This window comes from Rhinolophus hipposideros (assembly GCF_964194185.1).
Source record: "Rhinolophus hipposideros genome assembly, chromosome: 15".
NCBI classification, from domain to species: Eukaryota; Metazoa; Chordata; class Mammalia; order Chiroptera; family Rhinolophidae; genus Rhinolophus; species Rhinolophus hipposideros.
The window spans coordinates 26,232,303-26,255,618 of record NC_138061.1 but is presented as its reverse complement, the minus strand read 5'-3'; the positions used below and the strand labels follow the sequence as shown (position 1 = coordinate 26,255,618).

At 43.2% G+C, this 23,316-nt stretch overlaps 1 protein-coding gene across 3 annotated transcripts in view; it reads right to left on the bottom strand.

Moving 5' to 3' along the window:
- Nucleotides 1-230: 230 nt before the first annotated feature.
- Nucleotides 231-23,316, bottom strand: part of MMS19 (MMS19 homolog, cytosolic iron-sulfur assembly component) — a 37,524-nt gene continuing 14,438 nt past the window's right edge. Inside the window, exons 3-31 of one of the 3 annotated variants that reach the window (XM_081073510.1) lie at nt 18,685-18,745; nt 17,730-17,815; nt 17,290-17,364; nt 16,818-16,887; nt 16,311-16,439; nt 16,159-16,220; nt 10,612-10,698; nt 9,871-9,945; nt 8,778-8,855; nt 8,092-8,230; nt 7,701-7,855; nt 7,360-7,438; nt 6,978-7,103; nt 6,702-6,783; nt 6,306-6,406; nt 6,053-6,202; nt 4,981-5,136; nt 4,068-4,167; nt 3,493-3,595; nt 3,283-3,351; nt 2,943-3,069; nt 2,379-2,479; nt 2,174-2,230; nt 1,857-2,043; nt 1,481-1,563; nt 1,188-1,352; nt 1,047-1,106; nt 702-802; nt 231-621 (exon numbers count right to left, since the gene is read on the bottom strand). In XM_081073510.1, the coding sequence (XP_080929636.1) occupies nt 594-621; nt 702-802; nt 1,047-1,106; nt 1,188-1,352; nt 1,481-1,563; nt 1,857-2,043; nt 2,174-2,230; nt 2,379-2,479; nt 2,943-3,069; nt 3,283-3,351; nt 3,493-3,595; nt 4,068-4,167; nt 4,981-5,136; nt 6,053-6,202; nt 6,306-6,406; nt 6,702-6,783; nt 6,978-7,103; nt 7,360-7,438; nt 7,701-7,855; nt 8,092-8,230; nt 8,778-8,855; nt 9,871-9,945; nt 10,612-10,698; nt 16,159-16,220; nt 16,311-16,439; nt 16,818-16,836 (2,619 nt within the window). In that variant the 5' untranslated portion in view covers nt 16,837-16,887; nt 17,290-17,364; nt 17,730-17,815; nt 18,685-18,745 and the 3' untranslated portion in view covers nt 231-593. Of the gene's footprint in view, nt 622-701; nt 803-1,046; nt 1,107-1,187; nt 1,353-1,480; nt 1,564-1,856; nt 2,044-2,173; nt 2,231-2,378; nt 2,480-2,942; nt 3,070-3,282; nt 3,352-3,492; nt 3,596-4,067; nt 4,168-4,980; nt 5,137-6,052; nt 6,203-6,305; nt 6,407-6,701; nt 6,784-6,977; nt 7,104-7,359; nt 7,439-7,700; nt 7,856-8,091; nt 8,231-8,777; nt 8,856-9,870; nt 9,946-10,611; nt 10,699-16,158; nt 16,221-16,310; nt 16,440-16,817; nt 16,888-17,289; nt 17,365-17,729; nt 17,816-18,644; nt 18,746-23,316 lie in introns of all 3 variants that reach the window. The other 2 variants (XM_081073508.1, XM_081073509.1) reach the window with 2 other exon arrangements.

Genomic DNA, 23,316 nt, shown 5'->3' with positions numbered 1-23,316 from the left:
GGTCAAGTACTTTAGGGCAGGGAAAGTGTAAGTCAGGGTACTCACTACGAGACCTGACTAGTGAGTAGTTGTCCTGGTGATGCCACCTGTGTGCTAGTGGGAGGGTTTGGGTGCCCTGAAGAATTCTCGGTTAATCCCTATCATTACTGTTCTTCTGGCTTGTACACTTGCTTCTGGTTATGTGCTTCTGGTGCATTAGTGTGTGGGCAGAGGAATATCTGGCAGCCCCATTATCAAAAGAAATCTTTATTCTCCAGCAATATACATACACACACGCATCATCCCAGTTCCTCAGAGCTACACTCAGCTGCACTCACTGCTCAGCAGCGTGTCTCACTTTTTCTGACATTCAAATGGAGGAACCCCAAGATCTCTCTTCAAACACAAGTAGTCTTCACACTTAGTTACTTTACAAATCCGTTAGAAATCAAGATTCCCATATTTCCTGTACAGCCACGCCAACAGAGGCCCAGCATTTGTGCTGTGTCTGTGGGAAAGGCTGGCAGAGGCCAGTGGTCTCCCTGCCCTGGCAAGATGGCTTGATAGTAATTCCAGGTTCGATTGTCAGAACAGTCTAGGCCAGGACAGAGGGCTCAGCTGCCAGGGCTCCCCAGCAGAAACCTGTAGGCAAAAAGAATGTTGACAGCATTCGTGGTGAGGCTCATTTCCATCCCACGTCTCCCCGTGACCTAGAAACTCACCACTCTCCCCTGGCTGACACTGCTTCCTTGCGCACCAGTCTCTTCTTGTCATCCAGAGGTTTGGCTAAGGCCCGAATCACCTGTGGTTTGTACGGTAGCAGCTGTGGAGTTAAGAATGAATCTCAGCCTTGCTCAACCATGGCCACTAAAAGAGCAGCTTCTCTGACTTGACAACGAATAATCTTCCTATTCTTTTTTAGTGGTTCCAGAGGATGCCAGTTGGCAGGATGGCCTGTCTGTACCTTGCCGTTCATAACTCAGTCACACAGCAGGGTGGCCAATCCTGCTTACCTAAGGCAAAAAGGTACTTCTCTGGCTCACTGAAGGACCTGTGGGGGTACTCACCACAGGGGTGGGAAGGCGAGTGAGCGCGTGCATACACTGCAGTGCAGCAATCCGGACAGCCTGGAACACAACCGTAAGGAGGTGAGGGGGGAGCCGTGAAGGAGAGCCATAGGTGCCAGAAAGTTGCTGGACTCAACGCACCATGGAAGGGCTAGAGCTGAGGTTCAGGAACTTGGTGACGAGGGTGTCAATGTGAAGACTCATGACTTGGGGTGCTTCCAGTAGAAGCGGCTGAAGGCAGCAGAGGGTGGAGAGCTGTACCACACAGTCGGGGGAAGACAGGGCCTCCAGCAGCAAGGAAAGCAGCTAAGGGGCCACAGGAAGGAGGGGATGACCACACAGGTGATGAGCCTGCTTCTCCGCCTCCTCCCCTCTAGCCCAGCTGGAGGACATGGCTTGGTCCCTTGCTGACAGGCGCTGACCGCAAGGCTTACCGTGGGCAGCTCTGGCAAGACCACATGCTTAGGCAGACTGTTAAGTACATGAGACAGACCCTTCAGGTAATTTGGTTTCACATCTGTAAAACAATGGAAAAGCTTAGGAGAGAAACTGGGCTTAGACATAGAGCTTGAGAATTCAGCTCCAATCTCTGATGAAACTGGGACATCAGCCTATAGAGGCTTAAAAAAAACACAGAGGGCCCCTCAAGCTCAGAATAAGCAAGATATGCCCACCAAAGGAAAACAGTGGGACAAGAATCTGTAAGTTTAGTCCTTTAAGCACAGAGCATGATACAGCTCTCAGGAAGCATGGAGGACCTCAATGATAAGGAGAGGTCTATATATTTGGGGCCTTTCAGACTCTCCTCACCTTGGGGAGCAGCCTGGAAGCCCTGCACCAAAGCAGGCACATTATCCGTGAAGAAACGCTGCCGGAACATGAGCCGCACTTCAGCGTGGCCAGCACGGGTCAACACATCGGTGCAGTTAGACATGAGCAGAGAGAAGCCATCAGCTGCTGCTGGGCCTAGTTCTGGGTCACTCAGGAGACCCATGAGCTGGAGAAGAGAGCTTTTGAGGTACTTCAGGGAGGAGGAACCTTAAATACCCAGTCATTTCTGGGAGTAACAGGGTCAACAGGAAGTCCTGTTCAGGTTCTAGGTTCTCCTATCTCCAGAGTGGACTTACCCGGTTTGTAAGGCAGGAACTGAGAGGATGGTATCTGAGCACTAGGGCCTTTGTTACCTGTAATCAGAGAAGAGACTGGTCAGGGCATGACACTCAAATCCCAGGACTCCGAGAAGCATGCTTATGGTTCCAGGTCAAATGGAGAAATTTTATTTAACCAGACATAACTGTCTCTGTCTAACCAGAATCCATTCCAACTCCTTACCCAGAGAAGCAGTGTGAAGACCTGACTACGAGAGGGCCCAGAGCCCAGCCCAGCCTCCACTTTGTCCACAGCCAGCTGTAGGAATTCATCCAGCTGTTGTCCTAAAAGGAGGGAGGAAATGCTGATGAAAAGGCTACATATTTCTCTCTTAACAACAAAGGGTGTAGATCATTTTAATGCAGAGCTCCCTGAGAAGCTATTAGAAAAGAACAGTATCATTTGGTTGTGGACTTTGCCCACTCAACTCTGGGACACCAGCAGCACGAGAGACCAGTATTCTCCTAATGCAGGGTGCTGGCATCTGAAAGGAGTTGTCTACTTTTAAGAAAGCATTAGCTCTTAACGGCTCCCTATAGGAAATAGGATGACAGACTAGACAGAGCACTCTGTACCCCCTTATCTTCTTAAGTCCTATAATGTTTTACCCAACTCTGGTCTTGACTCTTGTCCCAAGGGCTGCCCTTTGGGAAGCCATTACATTATTAGCAAGCTCCTTTTTTAAAAAAGAACAAGGACTGAACTTCAAGATTTCATCAGTAGTTGATTCAGGAAGGCTTCCAGTACCTGCAGGGTGCTTGTTGAGGAGTCCTGCAAAGCATTTGGCAGCGGCAGTGGCGGAGAAGGGGCAGCTGTGGCAACAGCTCAGCTCTAAAAGCTCCCGCATGAGTTGGTTCAGCTGAGGGATTTCCACCTATAGAAAACCTGGTCATGTCATGGACCCAGAGAACACTTGGACTCAAAGAGATACCCAGTAGAAAGAGGCAGCAGGAGCCAGGATGGATGAAAACTAAATTCTCTGGCGGGGAAAGTAGATCAGCTTAGTCTGTGACAATTCAGCCCAGAAGTCACATGGGACCCACCTCCCCTTGTCAGGGTAGGGTACTCTCCAAATGTGTTCACTTACATCTCGAGGCAGGGAGCAGACAAAGGCCATAAGCAATGCAACCAGCCTCCTCTGTCCTGAGGAGCCATCCTATAAAGGAAGAAGAGCCTTATGAAGCCTGTCCCGCCAGCAATAGGCTTGTCTGCCCTGATATCCATCCCAGATTAGCCCTAGAAATTTGAAGGACAGAAACCCCAGGATTCTCCCCGATTTGATCCATCAGACCCTCACCTGGAATGGCTGGAATCTGCAAGGGAAGCTGTTTTCAGGCAGGAAGGAGATGTTGCCATCCAAGAAGAGGGGCACAATGTGGGCGGCACTCTGGGCAGCTAAGCTGGGGTAGAGCACTAGGTATCAGGGTGGTAAAGCAGCCTGGGCTTCCCATTAACGTCACTGAGTCAATGGGCCAAAGCACGACCCTTCACACATTCGACAATTATTAATTCAGCATGCATTATGTGCCAGGAACCATTCCCATTCGAGGCCCTGGTGATACAGCAGTGAGCCAGACATCAAATTCCTATTTAGGAGCTTACAATCTAGTGAAAGAACTTAACGTATATATTTTTAAAATGCTCCATAGGTGATTCTTACGCACATCTGCAGCTGAGAACCATCAGAGCATGGCTCATCTATCCCCACAGTCCACAGTGCTACAAGCCACTTCCTCTTACTTTGCCAGCAAGTAACTGCCTCCACAATGGATTCTGGGTAAAAGGACCTCGCAGAAGGCAGCTACGTGCTGCTGCCTCCCAAGACCGCTGTCCTTCTCCCTGGGATCAAGCCACATCCACGGTGATACTCACTCAGGGCTTAAGTGGGTGGTGGCAGTGCCAATGACAGACACCATGGCAGCCAAGACCTCATCCTCCAAAAGCACTTTCCTTATAACTGAGTGCTCCTTCTCTGCAAAACCAAACCAAAACACACATACAGAATCACAAGATCATGACTATGGGTTAGATGATTAGGTCTTGTCACCATGACTGGGGCGTGACTCTAGTCACAACGGCAGTGATTTCTAACCTGTCCTCTAGTAGTGCTGCAGCCCTGAGAACCAACACGGCCCCAGAAGCAAAAGTGATCTCATGTGAGCCACAGAGAACTCTCAAGAACACAGTCCTTAGACTGGACAACAATGGAGAATAAGGCCAGTGAGTATGAACATTCTTAGTATCAGAAATAGTTATGTTAGTCTTTTCAAAAACTTAAAAGATTAACATGGATTTATCTTCACAGGTCATTATTATTATAACAGCTGTTATACATTGAGCTACGATACAGACATACATTATACTGCCAGGCAGTATACATTATTTTATCCTTAACAACTGCCTTGTGACACAGATATTTCTCTTTATCTACCCCTTATAAGCAAGGAAACAGGCTTAGAAAGGCTAAATATCTTCACCCAAGTCAGCGAGTGATGGAGTTGAAGATGAAAGCTAACCAGGTCTACGTGACTCCACAGACTAATTACACAGCAATTAAAGGGGAGAAGTGTGCATCCTTTTGAGCGCTGCTAACACTAACGGATTTTGGTTTCCGCCATTGGTCAGCTTAGCACACTTTGCTTGAAGTAAAATCTCACTTCAGGGACAATATTCAAAATAAGTCTCCGCTGGTACAAAATGTAATACCAGCGATACACTGAGGGTGGCAGTGCTGTTCAACACCACCGAAGTCGAGAGGCGTAGGAGGTGAGGTGGAGCAAGTTACCTGGCATGGAAGCCTGCACAGCCAAGGCAAGCAGGCGAGGGACAGCTGTCTGATGGAAATACCAGCAGCTCTCGGGGTCCGGCTGGCATTTTTCTGCCAGCTGCTGGAGGCTCTGACAGACAGCAATAACTTCACTGGGTCCTGCCACCATATTCCCTGTGTAGTGAGAAAGTGTTCTCTGTAACATTTTCCTAAAAGCACTTCCAGGGATTTCACATAGAGCAGACGGGAAGAACAATCAAAGGTGAACGACGAAGAGCCCAAGAGTGTCTTACTAAAGAGCCAAGTCACTTTATTCTCTGGTGTTCTTTTTCATTTATTCAGATTTTGGAGCTGAGACCTGCTCTGTGCCAGGCTCTGCAGCAGAAGCACTCAGACGCATCTCATTTTTCATAACTCAAAGGATCGTTTCCCATTTTATAGAGGAAGATGTGGAGGCTCAATGAAACCACCAGTGGTATTTCTAGAGTCACAGTAAGTGCAAAGTCAGGGACCGAGCCCAGGCCACACTCCAAGTCACGTTCTTCCTACTGTGTAGCAGATCAGCCACTGTCGACAGGATCGTCCACAGGGCTGGCAGGCAAAATAGAGAGCTTAGAAATTAGTGAGGGCCCATGCATAGGTTTGTATGTAGGACAACAGCCGCCATTACTTATGCCTGGGAGCAGCTTCTCAAACTTGAGAGTGCATATGAGTTACCTACAGAGCCTATGCAAATGTAGACTCTGACCAGTGGGGCCTGTGATTCTGCACTTCTAACAAGCTCCCAGATGATCCCCATGCTGCTGGGTGATGGCCCATGTTTTCAGTAACATGGTCTTAGAATGGTGCTTTCCAATTCTGGCTCCACATTAAAATCACTCTTAGTAATTACTGTTGCCCAAGTCCCATTCTTCCTTAGAGACTGATTTAGTTGGACTAAGTGAGGCCTATCGTCAGTAGTTTATTCTAAAAGTTCCCATGGGACACTTGTATAGCCACCACTGGAACCACTGCCTTAGAGGCATCAACTCCAAACTTGACGACGGCTCCCATTCAGCCCAGCTCCTTGAGGATCAATGCTGGCAGTTACCTTTGTTCAATTGGCAGAGATGCTGCAGCAGCAGAGGCAGGGTCTCCTTCACAATGCTGGGATGTGTTGATACAGCTGACAAAGCTTGCAGACAGCGTAGATGCCGGGCGCATTTGTTGGCCTCATCCTCTCTAGCCAAATCCAACTCCCCTGAAAGCAACCCAGGAGACGAGGTTTCCATGTATGATGCATGTATGAAGGCCCTCAAGCCTCCCTGGGATGGGGCAGGCCACAGAAGATCGGAGACACATACCCACGCACAGCTCCTCAGCAAGCTTGGGTACTAGGTAGTTGCTGAAGGCCACAGGGTAAAGAGTGGCCAGGTGTCCAGCTGCTTCCAGTGCTGCCACCCTGCTGGGGGCACAGGGCAGAGGAGCATCAGCTGAGCCTTGGCCCGCTGTTCTCTTGCCTAGACCTGCCATTAGGCAGAATCAGGAGTGTGGGCTCCTGAGGCCACCTTGCTGAAGAGCAGGACTCAAGTACCTAGTTGGACAGGGCTTCTTAATGCCCAAGAAAAGAGAACAGTGCCACATGTCCAACGGCTTGGCAGCCAGAGCCAAGCACAAGGCCCACCTCCCCTAGGGAGAGCCAAGGGTCAGAAGCAGAGCCCTGGAACTGCTTGCTTTATCTTGCTGCTTTAGATTCTCACCAACTCTGGGAATCCTCTTCCACGAAGCTCAATCTGTATAGGTGACCCACTGCCAGCTCCAAGTCTCCAGAAGACAGGAGATCTGTGTTAGAAGGGAACATGAACTACCTTTCTTCCCCTGTAGTCACCACAACCCTTCCAAAAGTCCCATTAAAACCCCCAAATCCATCAAGAATTATAGTGAGAACCAGGGAATTAAGACGCTCTTCACTTAAGACAGAAAATCACAAGGAAGGGAACAAATACTCCTATCTTTTCTCTTTCTCTGCAACGCACCTGGCTGGGCAGCCAAGACTGTGAGTGTACGGATGCCAATAAGCTGAAGCTGGGCGTTGGGGTCTGCCAGGGCCATGAATACCACCGAACCCAGCTGGTCCTTGAAGCCACTCAGAGGCCTCTCACCTAGGGAGAGACAGTCCAGGTTAGAGGGAAGCCCTGATTCCGCAATGATGCAAGGACAACCTGAGGCAGATTTAAAGAGCTTCATCCATTGGGCGTCCAGGAGTGCACTGGGAAAAAAATAAACAGGTCTCACCCATTAAATGTTTTGTCATGTTACAACCTCAGAACGACAATACCACTGTTCTAGACTACTCCATGGCACTCTTTGCCTGTCGTCCTTTATAGGGTTACAGTGCTCTCTGGAAGGTGACCTCACCCTTGTCTTCATAGCTCCATTTCTGTTGCAGCTTTAAGAAACCCAGGATCATTTCAAGGATTGTCCGCCGCTGGCTGCTCTGCAATGTTTTAAAGGATATTGGAGTCAAAGAATGTTTTCAAGGATTTCAGTTCTGCTACTCTGAAAGAGGAGTGAATTATTCTTTTATGTAAGAGTGTCAAGAAAAGAGTAAATAAGGGAACCAGCATCAGTTAATAGGAGCCTAACCCAAAAGCTACTATCTGGGCCCAAGCTCAACACTTAATGCTCTCTCTGTGAGAAAGGGATCCTAGCGAGGGGTCCCATAATATTTCCTCAACAGGTTCCGCTCGCTTCCTTACCTGACTGTGCTTGTGGAACTGCTCCAGCAGCAAAGGCAGCACGTTATTGGTGATGTGGTCACAGGCCCGGACAGAGGCACCTGCCGCTGCCTGCAGTAGTTTGGCACTAGGCCACACCAGTTTCATGTCCGGTTCACATAGATGATGCCTGCAGTCTAGAGAGGCAACACGTCATAAACTTGGGAGGAGGCCGAACGCTGCTAACTCCCCCGCAGTCCATAAAAGGGGGAGACTGAGACCTGAGACAGTTCCCACTGAAATTATTTTCAATTCCAAGTAGGGGTCCAGCCCCCAAATCACTGTACACGGTGGGGCCACGCCTGAAAGGTGAGTGGCCCTGGAGGGCCCTTGCTCTCGTGCTCACTCCCCTTTGGCCACCGCGCCCTGTTACCCTGTAGAATGCTGCTAAGGAAGGAGTCAAGGAGATCCTCAGCATCGGTCCTCAGCACAGAGCAGGACAAACAGGCAGTCAGGGCGCGGAGGGCAGCCAGGCCCTCGGCCTCCACCTGCTCACTTGCTGTCTGGAACACCTGTCAGGGAGGGATCCATGGCTACTGAGGGGCGGCTGCACCAGGTGAGACCCCACCCCCCCCCTGCCCATTTCCTTTGGGTGGGGCTGAGAACCTTTAGGGCACAGCAATGGAAATTAACCCCTCAAATGAGTTTCTTCTCAACTGGTATATTCTCACCAGTCCTTAGTCCCATGGGATTGATACACATACTTTTGAGAAACAGAATGCCAACTTGCAGCAGTGGCTATTGGGATACCTTATCCCAGGTCTCTTCCTCTCCCCTTCTATTCAGCATGGTGCCACAGCACCATGACTATGCTCCTTACCATGAGGACAGGAAGTGGGCACTGTGCAAAGGGGATCAAATGCCACCGCCAAGCAGCTGACCCTCACCTCACATAGGGACCCTCCCTTGTCATTCAACTAGAAGAACACCCCATTGCTTACTTGCTGAATAACCAGGCACAGCAACAGGGGGAAAGCACGGCAGGAAAGCACGGCAGGTATTATTTCCCTGAGGCCTGACAGTTGGGAGTCAACAGTAGTGAGTTTAAGTAACACTCACCTCTCTGCGGATAGAAGCCCAAAGGCTGGGGAGGAAGTCCTTCAGTTCCTTCTGTCCATACACAGCACAGCAAGCATTCTGCAAGGAAAGCACAGGTATCAGCTATTACACACTCAGAATTCCTCAGATATGCAGGCACCTCAGCATACTGGCATCTGAAGGAGCCTGGTTCTCAGCAGAGAAACCAGCAGGATTTCATAATAGTCCTACCTGGGGCACAGAAAAATAGCTCCCTCTGACGTATGAAGAACAAACTTTAAGGAGGAGCCCTGGGGGGCAGCCAGTTGGCTCAGTTGGTTAGAGCGCAGTGCTCGTAATACCAATGTCGCCAGTTCGATTCCCACAGGGGCCAGTGAGCTGCACCCTCCACAACTAGACTGAAAACAACACTTGACTTGGAGCTGAGCAGCACCCTCTATAACTAGATTGAAAACGACTTGAGTTCGAACTGAGGGGTCCTGGAAAAACAGACTGTTCCCCAATAAAAAAAAATTAAAAGAAAAAAAAAGGAGCCCTGGTCAGCCTTTCCTTGGCTGCCACTCACTATCGAACAAGACAATGTGCAACTGGGGCCTTTAGGTCAACATACAGTCCCCAACCCTGGGATCCCTCTTTTGAGGCCCAGTGAACTGTTCCCTGGCCTCTAATATTCTATGACCCTTTAGCACTCCTAATTTGTCTAACTCTTGTTGCTGCGATGTTCGGTATGTTTTCCTGTGGCTTGCACTATCAGTCACAAAGATGGCTTGTGTGCCATGTTATGTAACATCATGTAATAAATTTTTTATGTCATCAATGCCATTAGATTCTAATTTATCTATACCTAAATCTAATTGATGCCACTTAGCATGTTTTGAGTATTTTTTGCTAAAATTCAACATAATGGTAAATTTATTACCATATAACAAAGGTTTAAAATAAAAACCATTTATGTACAAAGCAGCTCAAAATGCTATTAAATACACAAAAAGTCAAAATATCAACTTATCATTTTTTGTGGATTTTTGATGCATTTTGAAACAACTTGAAATCAATTAACGCAGTGAGAGGGCTAAAAAGGCAGCTGGACCCTGGAAGGAGAAAAATGACTCACCAGAGTCTGCAGAGAATCCAGCTTGGCATTCAGAATCTCGGAATCCACTTTCTCAACCAGCAGGGGCAGCAGAAACTGTGGGAGAGAAGGAAGAAGAACTGAAGTTTGAGAGGGGTAGTGCTGTAGCCACACCAAGGTCAACCGCGTCCTTCCTGCCACCAGTCCCCAGGGACAGGTGCTACACCAAGGAGCTACTCTTGAGTTAGGAGTTGTGACTGTAAGCCAACCTTCCTGCTAAGATGTGGCCAGACCCTCAGTCACTTGAAAAAAATGGGCTAGTTGGCACATCTATAGGATTTCAAAAGATAGCACCAGATAGGGATTGGATTACTACTTCAAAGGAAGATGGTAAAATTTTCCTTCCTTCCTTCTTTCCTCCCTCCCCACCCCCCTTTCTCATTAAACTTTTATTTGTGTTTTTCCAGGACCCATCAGCTCCCAGTCAAGTAGTTGTTTCAATCTAGCTGTGGAGGGCGCAGCTCACAGTGGCCCATGCGGGGATCAAACTGGCAATCTTGTTGTTAAGAGCACCGCACTCTAACCAAGTGAGCTCACCGGCCGCCCCTCAAGTTTTCTATTTTGAAGGTCTGAAAATACTTGCCATACAAGCCTGAAGACACTTGCAGGATGTCAGACCTTAAAGTGTATACTGGATTTTTCTTTTTCCTCATGCTTTTACTGTTCTTTCTTCAGACCCTTCTATGGCCTGGGGCTATATACCCTAACCTGGGCTAGACCCACCTCAGCAAATTGTGCTGTGGATGCCAGCACTGCTTGGAGACTCAGGACGAGATCTTCTCTCTGGATACCATAGGGATCATTAGGTGGCTGGAAAAGGGAGAAGGGCCATGGGTTTGTATAACTCTTTGGACACAGGCTTGAACCTGACAAACCAGAGAACAGGGTGATATTTACACCCAATCTGACAGAACAGCATGAGATGAGGCTCTAGCAGGAAGACAGGCTCACTCTTACATGTTCCTTGGGAATTTTTGTTTTCAGGCATTTATTTTCTATCTGATCATGCAGTTTCTATCTGATCTATCTTCTCACCACTCAGAGATAAGCACCATTAACTTTCTGATGCACTACTTTCTTCTCTCTCTATACCGGGGGTGCCAAAAAATGTATACACATTCTAAGAGATGTTATCTATGCTTAAGCAATAGTTCACCATAATGAAAGTATCTGGACGCTGATGGTAACCACTGTGAGCACCTCTTCTAATTGCAGAAGTCAAACGTGACTTGTATTCATCTTTTGTTATCGGTATATATTATTACAATTATATTTAAGTTTTTTCCATTCTTATAATGTGTACACATTTTTTTGGCACTGTGTGTGTGTATGTGTGTGTGTGTGTAGTGACTGTATTAATAGACACTGCTTCCCTTTAAAATATATACTTTTAGAAAGTGTGATACTTTTGTACGTTTTATAATTTATTTTTTCACTTAATGCATTAGGAACATTTTTCCATGGTGTTATTCTTTTATAACATTAGTTTTAGTGGCTGACATTATTTCATTGTGTGGTTGAGCCACAATTTATTTATTTGATGGACATTTTCATTTTTTATTTTTTTTAGAATTAAGTTCAGGTTTTTTTTTTAATTTATTGGGGTGACAATTGTTGGTGAAATTACATAGATTTGAAGTGTACAATTCTGTATTACATCATCTATAAATCCCACTGTGTGTTCACCACCCAGAGTCAGTTCTCCTTCCATCACCATATATTTGAGACATTTTTATTTTTTCACCCTTATAAAACGCTATAATGTTGGCAATATAAAAAGTATTGATGATTTCTGTGTCAAGATGGCAGACTGAAAATGTGCACCAAATTTTCCTTTTCCTCTTTAGAAACCCCATGAAAAATATAGTTAAAGAGACTTTCTTTTTTTTTAACGACATCAAGCTAAAAGTTGGAAGAGAACAGGATAACAGATGTTAGTAACAACATTTTAGAATCTGAAAGCAGATGGCTAAGAAGAAATTGACTTAGCAGAGCCAAGAAAGCAGAATCCTTAGTAGGCTTGGGGAAAGCTGAATAACCATCCATATATATACAGTCCTTGCAAAGTTTTGCAACTGGCAGTAGCAGGTACCTTTGGCATTGGGAGTGGGATTAGAGAAGCAAGCTGACCTAGATCGCCTCCTAACTCTTCCCTAACTGTAGCATCTGGAGATTTAATTCTCTGGAGACGGTAAGACAGAGGTCTTTAGTATTAGAGATGTAGGTGTAGTTGAGGGCTTGGGTGCTGTACCAAAAAATATGATCCAAGTGATATAGTACTGAGTGCTAAAATTTCCTAACTCTTCCAGCACTGTCTGCTTATAGCCAGACCTCTCCTTCTAGGTAAATCTGAGGTCTTTTTCTAGAAGAGAACCTGACTAGCCCAAGAAGGAGAATACCTTGGGGGTTCTCCAAACTGTAAATGTAAGCCACTCTGCAGTGAAGCTCATAATCAACAAGCCCATTGCATGTGCTCAGAGCTCCCACTTGGAGCTTTTTATAATCCTCATTTTGAAATATGCGCAAATTCCCAAGGATTACCAGATATGTGAGGAAAGTCTCTCACCTGGAAATAGAGACCAAAATAAATTGAAAAAAAAAAAACCACAAAAAAACTTGGAGGAGGAAACATATGTGGGTAGAAGAAATATTTTAAAATATCGTTGTTTTCAAAAAAGATAAGAAAATAATTTATCTATGAATTAAATAAGAACAGAATGCTATTGAAAAAAAACACCAAAAAACATTTAGAGGTCATCATCAATGGCAGCAAAAGGACCTCGGAAACTCAAACCATAGTGCAGAAATGAGAGAAAAAAAACCAAAAAAACAACAGGAGGGATTACAGGGAGATGTGCTGATCCTGGGCATTTCTGCCCTCTGGTTGATTCCTTGGGCTGACCACCCCAGGCCATTGCCCAACCTCCCATACCGGCCTGGGTCAGCCAATGGGAGACACTTACAGCACCTCAGCACTGACAGTTATCGCCTTCATGGCTCCAGCTCTGTGATAGGCCCACTGCGGTTCCGTCTTTGTCAGATACTCTCAGCCCCTGGTGCCCAGTAACATCAACTCTTCCCTTGATCCCTCCAGCCTAGGGGAGGTAATGGCTTCCTGCTATTGATCATCTCTGGGTGGCCTCACTATCTCCTGTTTGGCTTCTCAACTCTCCTATCACTTGTATAAACAATTTCCTGCATTAAATTATTTCTGTTTTAAATACCAAAGTGGTTTCTGTTTTCTTGGTTTGACTTTGATAGAAAAGATAAAACTGTGGAACTCTCTCATAAGGTAACAAAAAAATACGAAAGAAAAATTAAGATTCAGAGATCTAACAAAAGATTAATAGATGTTCCAAAAAAGAAGAAACAGAGGGGAAAACATGCAAGAAAATTTCCCAGGACTAAAGGACATGAATTTCCAGACTGATAGGGTCTACCAAGTACCCAATACAATGCATGAAAACAGACCCATAGTAAGGTACATCAACGTAACATTTCAATATGCTGGGGGCAAACTCAACCTTAAAAGCTTCTTTTAAGAAAGGAGGAAAAAAAGTGAATACAAAGGTTTATGAACCAGAAGGAATTTAGACTCCTCCATGGAAATGAAAACTGGAGATAAATACAGAAATGACTTCAAAATTTGGGGGACAAGAATTTCCATTCTTAAATTTTACACCTACACTAACAGTAAGTGGGAAAAAAGAAGGAAGACATTTTAGAATGACAAAATCTAAATCGTTTTTCACTCTTTTACATACTGTCTCAGGAAGCTAACAAAGGATGTGCACCACCAACATGAGGGAGTACACCATACAATGAGGCATACATGAACACAGGGAATAGGAGATGTGATCCAAGAGAAAGGATAAAGGAATCCCAAGATGATGGTGAAGGCAATATCTACTCTGCATTAGAAGTAGGAAGCAACCAGTTGAGACTGTATGGCCAAGATAGGAATAGTTATACATTTTTAAATGGTTGAAAAAAAATCAAGAGTATCTGTGACACATAAAAATTATAAGAAATGTAAATTTCTGTGTCCAAAAATTAAGTTTTATTGTAGTAAAGCCACTGTACCATATTCTAGTGTCTATGGCCATGTTTGTGTTAGAACAGCAGAGTTGAGGAGTTGCAGGACATCAGATGGCCCGTAAAGCCTAAAATAGACATTCTCTGGCCCTTTTCAGAAAAAGTTTGCCAACCCTGTTCTAGAGTGAGCATACAGGCATAGTGAAAAGTCAAAGGAACCGTCACTTACACTGATATGATCCACTATGACAATGGCATATGGCCAAAATGGATCGAGAAGACCATAAAGAATATTTCTAACAAATAGTAACACTAAAGCCAGGTGACTCTATTTTAATTTACAAAAGCTTTGTACTTCTCATAGACAGCAGTGTAGAAGAACACACAAAAATCTACTCAAATAAGAGAAATGCTCCTACCGTTATGTATAATCTTGCTTTGCCTACAGTATCTCTGTGAAAATATATAAGCAATTGGGAGCAGTGATTATCTCTAAAGGGAAAATGGGTGGTGGCTGTAAAGGGGTATAAAGAGGCTTAATCTTCTATCCTTTAAATGTTGAATCATGCTGATTGTATTACCTTTCAAAAAAAATGAATCACATATTCTACCCCACCCCAATTATAAATGCATATACTTCAACAATTCTACTTTTAGGAATTTATCTTGTTATACCCATATATACCAGGGGTGTGGAAAAAACTGTATACAAGCGGACACTTTGGTCAGCATTGCTCAAGCAGTAGTTCGCCGTAATCAGAAGTGTTTGGACGCTGATGGTAACCAATTTGAGTACCTCTCGTAATTGCGTAAGTCAAACATGACTTGTATTCATCTTTTGTTATCAGTATATGTTGAGCATTACAATTTTATTAGAATTTTCCTTTCTTAAAATGTGTATACATTTTTCGGCACCTTCTGTATATGTGAAATAATACATAGACAACGTATGTAAGTTGCAGCGTTGCTTGTAACAGCAAAAGATTAGGAATCAACCTTTATCTCATATAGGACTAGCGAAATTAATGAGGTATTTCCATGCAAAAGTATATTACACAGCCATAAAGAATACAGAGCTGAAGAATATAGTAACATAGAACACTTTTCTAAGATATATTGTTAAGTGAGAAAGGCAAAGTACGGGAAAAGTATATATATGCTACCATTTTTTGCGGGGGAGGAGGGGTGTAAAGTATTGCTTATATGCAATGAAAACAGCTCTGTCTCTAAGATAGACATAATTAATAAAACTGGTTGACAATGGAGAAAGAAACTTGAGGATAAGTACATTTTTTCACCTTTTTGTACCTTTTGGATTTTGAATCATCTGAATGTATTGTCTTCTCAAAACAAAATCAAACAGCAAAACCAGAGAAACCTGGTAGCCTAACCAAGAACTTGCAAGATTGCAAAGATATGAGTTCTGAGTTAGAAATAGTGATACTGGTTATAAAAGAGATGAAAAGAATTTCAGGAGCGAGGCAAGCAATATGATGTCAACTGGAATAAGCTGGTAAGGAATTTCCTATGGCAAAGAGGGCTGTGTAACTTTAAAGGCAATGAGAGTCAATACTCAGATATTGCTTGGTGTGCTGTGATATAACTCCTTCATTTCTTCCAAATCACTAATGCTTGCAGTGAGCAGACCCTAAGTATCTGGAAAGAGAAGGTGCACAGTGGGAGAAGAGTTTAAGGGGGTCAGAGCAAACACCTCCTGTACATACTGTGCTCAAATGTGTCTTCTTGGTTTTCTCAATTTGTTTCTATTGTTTGAGATGCCCCCTCAGAATCCAGGATCATATTCTACACATCCCTCAGAAACCAAGTGAAACCCTATCTTATCTGTGAAGGCAGTTTCTGCCTATTCTAGTTCACACTGAACTCTGTCTTCTCTGAAAAACTATAACACCACTTGTTTTGGTTCATAATCTCAGATTGTTACTTAAAATGTTTCACCCTTCATGGGTGGGAACCATGCTTTACAATACTGTAGTCCTCACACTATGTGCATTGGTTGGGAGCTTAAGGAGCCCTCTGTATACAAGCTGAATTAAATCCTTCCTCTGATGGTAAATGGTTCTCCACTTCTCAGTTTACTGAAATGTAAGTTCCTGAGGGCTCTTTTCTTCATTGCTGCATTCTCAGTGCCTACAAGTGGGCCCAGCTGATAGCAGGCACGCAATGATTATTTGAATGAATGAATAAATGAATTGATCAATGAAAGGTGTTACTTACAGGGTTAAAATCAATAGGGAAATAACAGGATGTCACTTCAAACAGCTCTTCCACAAAGGGTTCTAAGGCAACAGAGAAAGAATGAGGTTGACTTATATGCTTCACTCATCTGACAAGTCTCAACCACCTCATTCACAGCTACAAGGACATACCTAGGGTATAGTCCCTGGAGATGAGATCATGGACGATGCGGAAGGCCACCAGAAGATTACGGGGATCCTTTTCCCCATCCATCATCTGGATGAAGCCAAAGGTGAAGTCAGCTCCTAGGCCCTTCAGCTCTGGGGAGGAGAGAACAAGGTCACTACTGTCCCACGGGACAGGAAGCTGGATTTTCTTCTGGCCCGTGTTTTCCCTCTACTATCACTGCCTCCCTTTTCTTGCGTCCCAGAGAGAACCCGTTTTGTTTTCCTATTCCAAAACGTCCTCAGTGAAGAAGAGATGTGCAACAATATGTAATTGTTACAGAGGTACAAATTTAAAACATCAGCCCAAATTCTACCCTTCCTTTACTTTACTGGGGAGTGAGTGGACCCCCAGTTTCCCTTTATCATTCTCTCTCAGAGTATTTAACACCAAGGCTAAAATGACTCCTGGTACTGGAGAAAAAGAAAGTATGTGCTCACTTTTCAGATGTCTCAGACAACCCTGCTTCTCACCTTCATCCCGGGTTCGCATGAAGTTGCTGATGATACTGTAGACAGTGTGTCGGTTCACCTGTGACAGGGACTTGGGGGTGGGAGACAGGAAGTAAGGAAAGGAAGTGCTCAGCTGACAAAGCCACTTCCTGCTTTACAGTCTCTAAGTGGACAGTGATCTTTACACCAGTGTAAGATGAACCAAAGAGGAAATGCAGAGAAAGGATATGGCTACTAGCACAGCACTATAGCAGTGGGGCCAGTAACCAAAACCTGTCTGCTGTACGTCTTCCTTTCTTTGTGTGTAAGAGGACACAGGTCAGACACAGGTCTTGTGTAAACCAAGAGCTTTCAAGATCTGAATAGCCTAACCATGGTTAAAGACGGGAAAGAGTTCAGAACTTTGAAGAGTTCAGTATTATTTTGCCATCTAATTCTAGTTATGACAAGGGCTAGGAAACGGGAGAATACCAAAGTGACTGTTATCACTCACCTGTACGTGGACCTCCTGGAAGATGGCTTTAAGCACAGAGACAGCCAGCCCTGGGGGCAGCGCCACACATAGGCTCTGGCGGAGAAGAGGAGATATGTGAGCACCAAGGGAATTCCAGCACAACCTTTAAGACACAACTCTAAAACTTAGTTGGGAATCACAACATCCAGGTTCAGCAGGAAGTGCTAACAGTAAGAAACTTGGCCCCTTTTCTCAAGGTCCTCTGCAGCTCCTTCCAATCTGGCTCTGAGTTCTAGTCCCCAAAGGATGCTTTTACTTTCTAGACTAAAAACAGAAATGAAGCTGGCTGACCCTAGCTTAGTCCCACACTTGGGTATGTGCTCCTCAGCACTAAGTCTCATCCCCAAAGGGCAATGAGAGAATTCACTGGAAAAGGGCTCTTGCAAACAGAGTATGTAATGAAAAAAGGGAGAACTCACAAGTGCCTTCAAACCGTGCAGGACAGATGGAATCACAAGATGATGGTCCTTCAGCCGGTTCTCATAGAATAGGATCAGGTGTACCACTGCACAAACCGGAAATTCAGCCATTATTTCACACAGGTTGGAGGAGGGCCCACCAGGTTGTTCCTTCCCAGAGTTTTTGAGGACTGGACTTCACTGTAAGTTTTCTCCTTCACCAAGAGATATATCCCATGCCCTCCCTTTTGAGGGTGCCTTGATCAATCAGGAAAATAGGTGAACATCTTTTATTATCCACTCTCCATTCTCTCTTTTATTATCCATAGGTCTACAGTCATACCCGTTCTCACCCCCTCAACTGCCTTTCTGAGAAAGTCTGGCAAACTTTTTCAAAGGGCCACACAGTAAGTATTTTTAGGCTTGCAGGACATAGTATCTGTCGCAACTACTCAACTCTGCTCAACTTATCTGGCTGCTATAAGATAAAAGCAGCATAAAAAAAACAGGTTAATAAATGGGCATAGCTATATGCTAATAAAACTTTATTTATAAAGATAGGCTACAGTTTGCCTGCCCCTGTATAGAAGATAAATAAGTTGTTGGCTTTTTTCCTTAGGACTTCAAAGTATTTTGATATTGCATTACTTTTCCACTCCATCTATGCAACACGACTTTGTCCATTGTACAGAGAGGGGAGGATACACTGAAAATAATGGACTAAGGCTACATTTAAAATCCCAGTGTCTTCTCTCTTAATTCTTATCATCTCTGCCACATATACAGCGAGGAATAAAGACCTTGAATTAGTAGTTCACAGATACCTCATGCCCTCCCTTCCTCCTTCTGTCCCTTGAGACAGAAGTTGGCTTGAATAGACAAGGAAGGCCTTGGCTCTGCAATCCAGAGAGACACTCCCACTAGTGATGTGAGTACCTTCCTTCTCCAGGAGCAAGGAGTGACACTGAAGTAGCACCTGTGACAAAAGCTGGATTCCTCGTGCCCGAGTTCGGGGTTCTGGATTCTCTAAACAGGACCTGAAAGAAAGTAGGATAGAGAGAGCCTAGCATTATGCAGTTCAAACTTTCAAAGGAATAACTATTTTGCAATTAGTTACATTGACCCCTATGCATGGATGCCAGCCAAGGAAGGTGTTATAAAGGTCCTCATCATTATAGATGACAGCAAGGCCAGAGCCTAAAGAGCCAATGCCCAGATTGATCTGGCATCATTAGAAGCACATGTGACACCACAAACAAAAGAAGTACCCGTTTCCAGGCACTGACTGGGCATTAGGTTTACTCATGCTCCTAGTGTAAAATTGTGACATTCCTCTGAAACAGATTTTAGCACCCACCGGGCTCAAGAGGTGATTGGCAACTGCAGCTTCTACCAAAACAAGAGCAGAATAAATCTACTACTGCAAAAGAAGAAATACTAAGAGCATCCATCACCAAGGTCTGGGGGTGGGGGGGGCAAAAACGTTATAACTGGAAGCTTACAAAGTAAAGGCCAGAGCAAAGCTTTTAACTATTCAGAATTACTGATATGGGAGGACCTGGACTGAAGCAACAAGGTGATTTATCTTCAAAATAGCTCTACAGGGATTACATTTAAATCTACTGGAAGGAATCTAAGCCAGTAAATGTAGGAAGTAGAAGAGTTCTGAAGGAGAGCTGTACAGGATATCTGAGTGAAATCTCAAGGATAAGGGTATCTCTAACTAGGGGTAAAGGGGCAAAAATAAGACCACTCTTGACAGGATCCCTAGGATAGGAACTTGTAGAAAGGTCATTGCTCAGAAGTAGAAAACTGTACATTTAAAAATGGACTAAGGCACACAAATGCTCATAGCAGCATTATTCAGAAAAGCTAAAACGTGGAAACAAGCCAATTATCCCGCAACTGATAAATGGTTAAACAAAATGTAGTATATTCATAAAATGGAATATTATCCAGCAAGAAATTACATACTGATACATACTACAACAGAGATGAATTCTGAAAGCATTACGCTATGTGAAAGAAACCAGACACAGAAGGCCATATATGGTATGATTTCATTTATATGAAATATCCAGAATAGGCAAATCCACAGAGACTGAAGTAGTTTAGTGATTGCCAGGGGTTGGAAAAGAGGAGGGAATGAGGAGTGACTGCTAATGGGCATGGTGTTTCCTTTTGGGGTAATTAAGATGTTCTAAAAATGATTGTGGTAGGGTTGTACAAATCTGTAAATATGCACTTTAAAATGATGACCTTTATATATGTGAATTATATCCCAATAAAGGGGTTTTTTTGTTTGATTTTTTTTTTTAATTTATTACGGTGACAATTGTTAGTGAAATTACATAGATTTCAGGTGTACAATTCTGTATTACATCATCTATAAATCCCATTGTGTGTTCACCACCCAGAGTCAGTTCTCCTTCCATCACCACATATTTGATGCCTGTTACCCTCATCTCCCACGCCCCACCCTGCTTACCCTGTGGTAACCACTAAACTATTGTATGTGTCTATGAGTTGTTGTTTTCATTTGTTTGTCTTGTTGTTTTGTTGCTTTGGGTTTATATACCACATATCAGTGAAATCATAGGGTTCTCTGCTTTTTCTGTCTGACTTATTTCGCTTAGCATTACACTCTCAAGATCCATCCATGTTGTCACAAATGTTCCTGTATCATCTTTTCTTACCGCCGAATAGTATTCCATTGTGTATATATACCACCACTTCTTTTTATCCATTCATCTATCGAAGGACATTTTGGTTGTTTCCATATCTTGGCCACCATTAACAAAGCTGCAATGAACATTGGAGCACATGTGTCTTTATGGATAAATGTTTTCAGATTTTTTTGGTAGATACCCAGGAGAGGGATTGCTGAGTCATATGGTAATTCTATTCGTAATTTTTTGAGGAGCCTCCACACTGCCTTCCATAACGGCTGCACCAGTCTGCATTCCCACCAACAGTGCATGAGGGTTCCTTTTTCTCCACACTCTTGTTACTATTTGTCTTGTTGATGATAGCCATTCTGACTGTGGTGAGGTGGTATCTCATTGTGGTTTTTATTTTCAGTTCTCTGATGAATAGTGATGTTGAGCATTTTTTCATATGTCTATTTGCCATTCGTATGTCCTCTTTGGAGAAATGTCTCTTCAGGTCGTTGGCCCATTTTTCAATTGGGTTGTTTGTTTTTTTGTTGTTGAGTTTCATGAGTTCCGTGTATATTTTGGATATTAGCCGCTTATCGGAGGCACTGTTTGCAAAAATCTTCTCCCATTCAGTTGGTTGCCTCTTTATTTTGTCGATGGTTTCTTTTGCTGTGCAGAAGCTTTTAAGTTTCATATAGTCCCATTCATTTATTTTAGCTTTTACTTCCATTGCCTTTGGAGTCAAATTCATAAAATGCTCTTTGAACCCAAGGTCCATAAGTTTAGTACCTATGTTTTCTTCTATGCAGTTTGTTGTGTCAGGTCTTATGCTTAAGTCTTTTATCCATTTTGAATTAATTTTGGTACATGGTGACAAACAGCAGTCCAGTTTCATTCTTTTGCACGTGGCTATCCAATTCTCTCAGCACCATTTATTGAAGAGGCTATCTTTCCTACATTGTATGTTTTTAGCTTCTTTGTTAAAAATTATCTGTCCATATTTATGTGGTTTTATTTCTGGGTTCTCAATTCTATTCCATTGGTCTATGTGTCTGTTTTTCTGCCAATACCATGCTGTTTTGATTATTGTAGTCCTGTACTACAAGCTAAAGTCAGGGAGTGTGATAGCTCCAGTATTGTTCTTTTTTCTTCAGATTGCTTTGGCTATATGGGGTCTTTTGTGGTTCCAAACAAATCTGATGATTTTTGGTTCTTTTTGTTTTAAAAATGCCATTGGGATTTTGATGGAGATTGCTTTAAATCTGTATATTGCTTTGGGTAATAAAGCCATTTTAACTATGTTGATTCTTCCAATCCATGAGCACGGAATGTCTTTCCATTTCTTTGTGTCTTCTTCAATTTCTTTAAAAAATGTCTTACAGTTTTCAGCATATATATCATTCACATCCTTGGTTAAGTATATTCCTAGGTATTTTGTTCTTTTTGCTGCAATTGGAAAAGGAATTGTTTTTTGTATTTCTTTTTCTGAGATTTCATTGTTAGTATATAGGAATGCATTGGACTTTTGTACGTTGATTTTGTAGCCAGTAACATTACTGTATTCGTTGATTGTTTCAAATAGCTTTTTGGTGGAGTCTTTAGGGTTTTCTATATATAGCGTCATGTCGTCTGCAAAGAGTGACAATTTAACTTCTTCATTCCCAGTTTGGATGTCTTTTATTTCTTTCTCTTGCCTGATTTCTCTGTCAAGGACTTCCAACACTATGCTGAAAAGCAGAGGTGATAGGGGACAGCCCTGTCGTGTTCCTGAACGTAGAACAAAGGGCTTCAGTTTTTCACCATTAATTATGAGATTAGCTGAGGGTTTGTCATAGATGGCCTTTATTATGTTAAGGTATTTTCCTTCTATTCCTATTTTATTAAGTGTTTCAATCATAAATGGATGTTGTATCTTGTCAAATACTTTTTCTGCATCGATTGATATAATCATATGATTTTTGTACTTTATTTTGTTTATGTGATGTATCACATTGATGGATTTGCGGATGTTGAACCATCCTTGTGCCCTGGGGGTGAACCCCACTTGGTCGTGATGAATAATCTTTTTAATACATTGTTGTATTCGATTTGCTAGAATTTTGTTTAGGATTTTTGCATCTGTATTCATCAGAGATATTGGTCTGTAGTTTTCTTTTTTTGTGTTGTCCTTACCAGGTTTTGGTATCAAGGTAATGTTGGCTCATAAAATGAGTTAGGGAGTACTGTCTTTTCTTCAATTTTTTGGAAGAGTTTGAGCAGGATTGGTATTAGATTCTCTCTGAAGGTTTGGTAGAATTCACTAGTGAAGCCATCTGGTCCCTGACTTTTGCTTTTGGGAAGCTTTTGGATGACTGATTCAATTTCGTGACTGGTGATCGGTCTGTTTAGATTTTTCAGTTCTTCGTGGTTCAGCCTTGGAAGGCTCTATGTTTCTAGGTTATTGAAGTTGGTGACATATAGTCCTTCATAGTATTCTTGGATGATCCTTTGTATTTCTGTGGTGTCCGTGATAACTTCCCCTTTTTCATTTCTGATTTTGTTAGTGTCTTCTCTCTTTTTATCTTAGTGAGTCTAGCCAAGGGTTTGTCAATTTTGTGAATCTTTTCAAAAAGCAGCTCTTTGTCACATTATTTTTTTCTATTGTCTTTTCGTTCTCTATTTCATTTAGTTCTGCTCTGATTTTTGTTATTTCCTTTCTTCTGCTGACCTTGGGTTTTACTTGTTCTTTTTCTAGTTCTTTAAGCTGTAACATGAGGTTATTTATTTGGGATTTTTTTCTTGTTTCTGGAGCTAGGCCTGTAATGAAATAAATTTCTCTCTTAAAACTCCTTTGGCTGCATCCCAAAAATTTTGGTAGGATGTATTTTCCTTGTCATTTGTTTCTATGTATCTTTTGATCTCTCCTCTAATTTCTTCTTTGACCCAGTCGTTCTTTAAAAGTATGTTGTTTA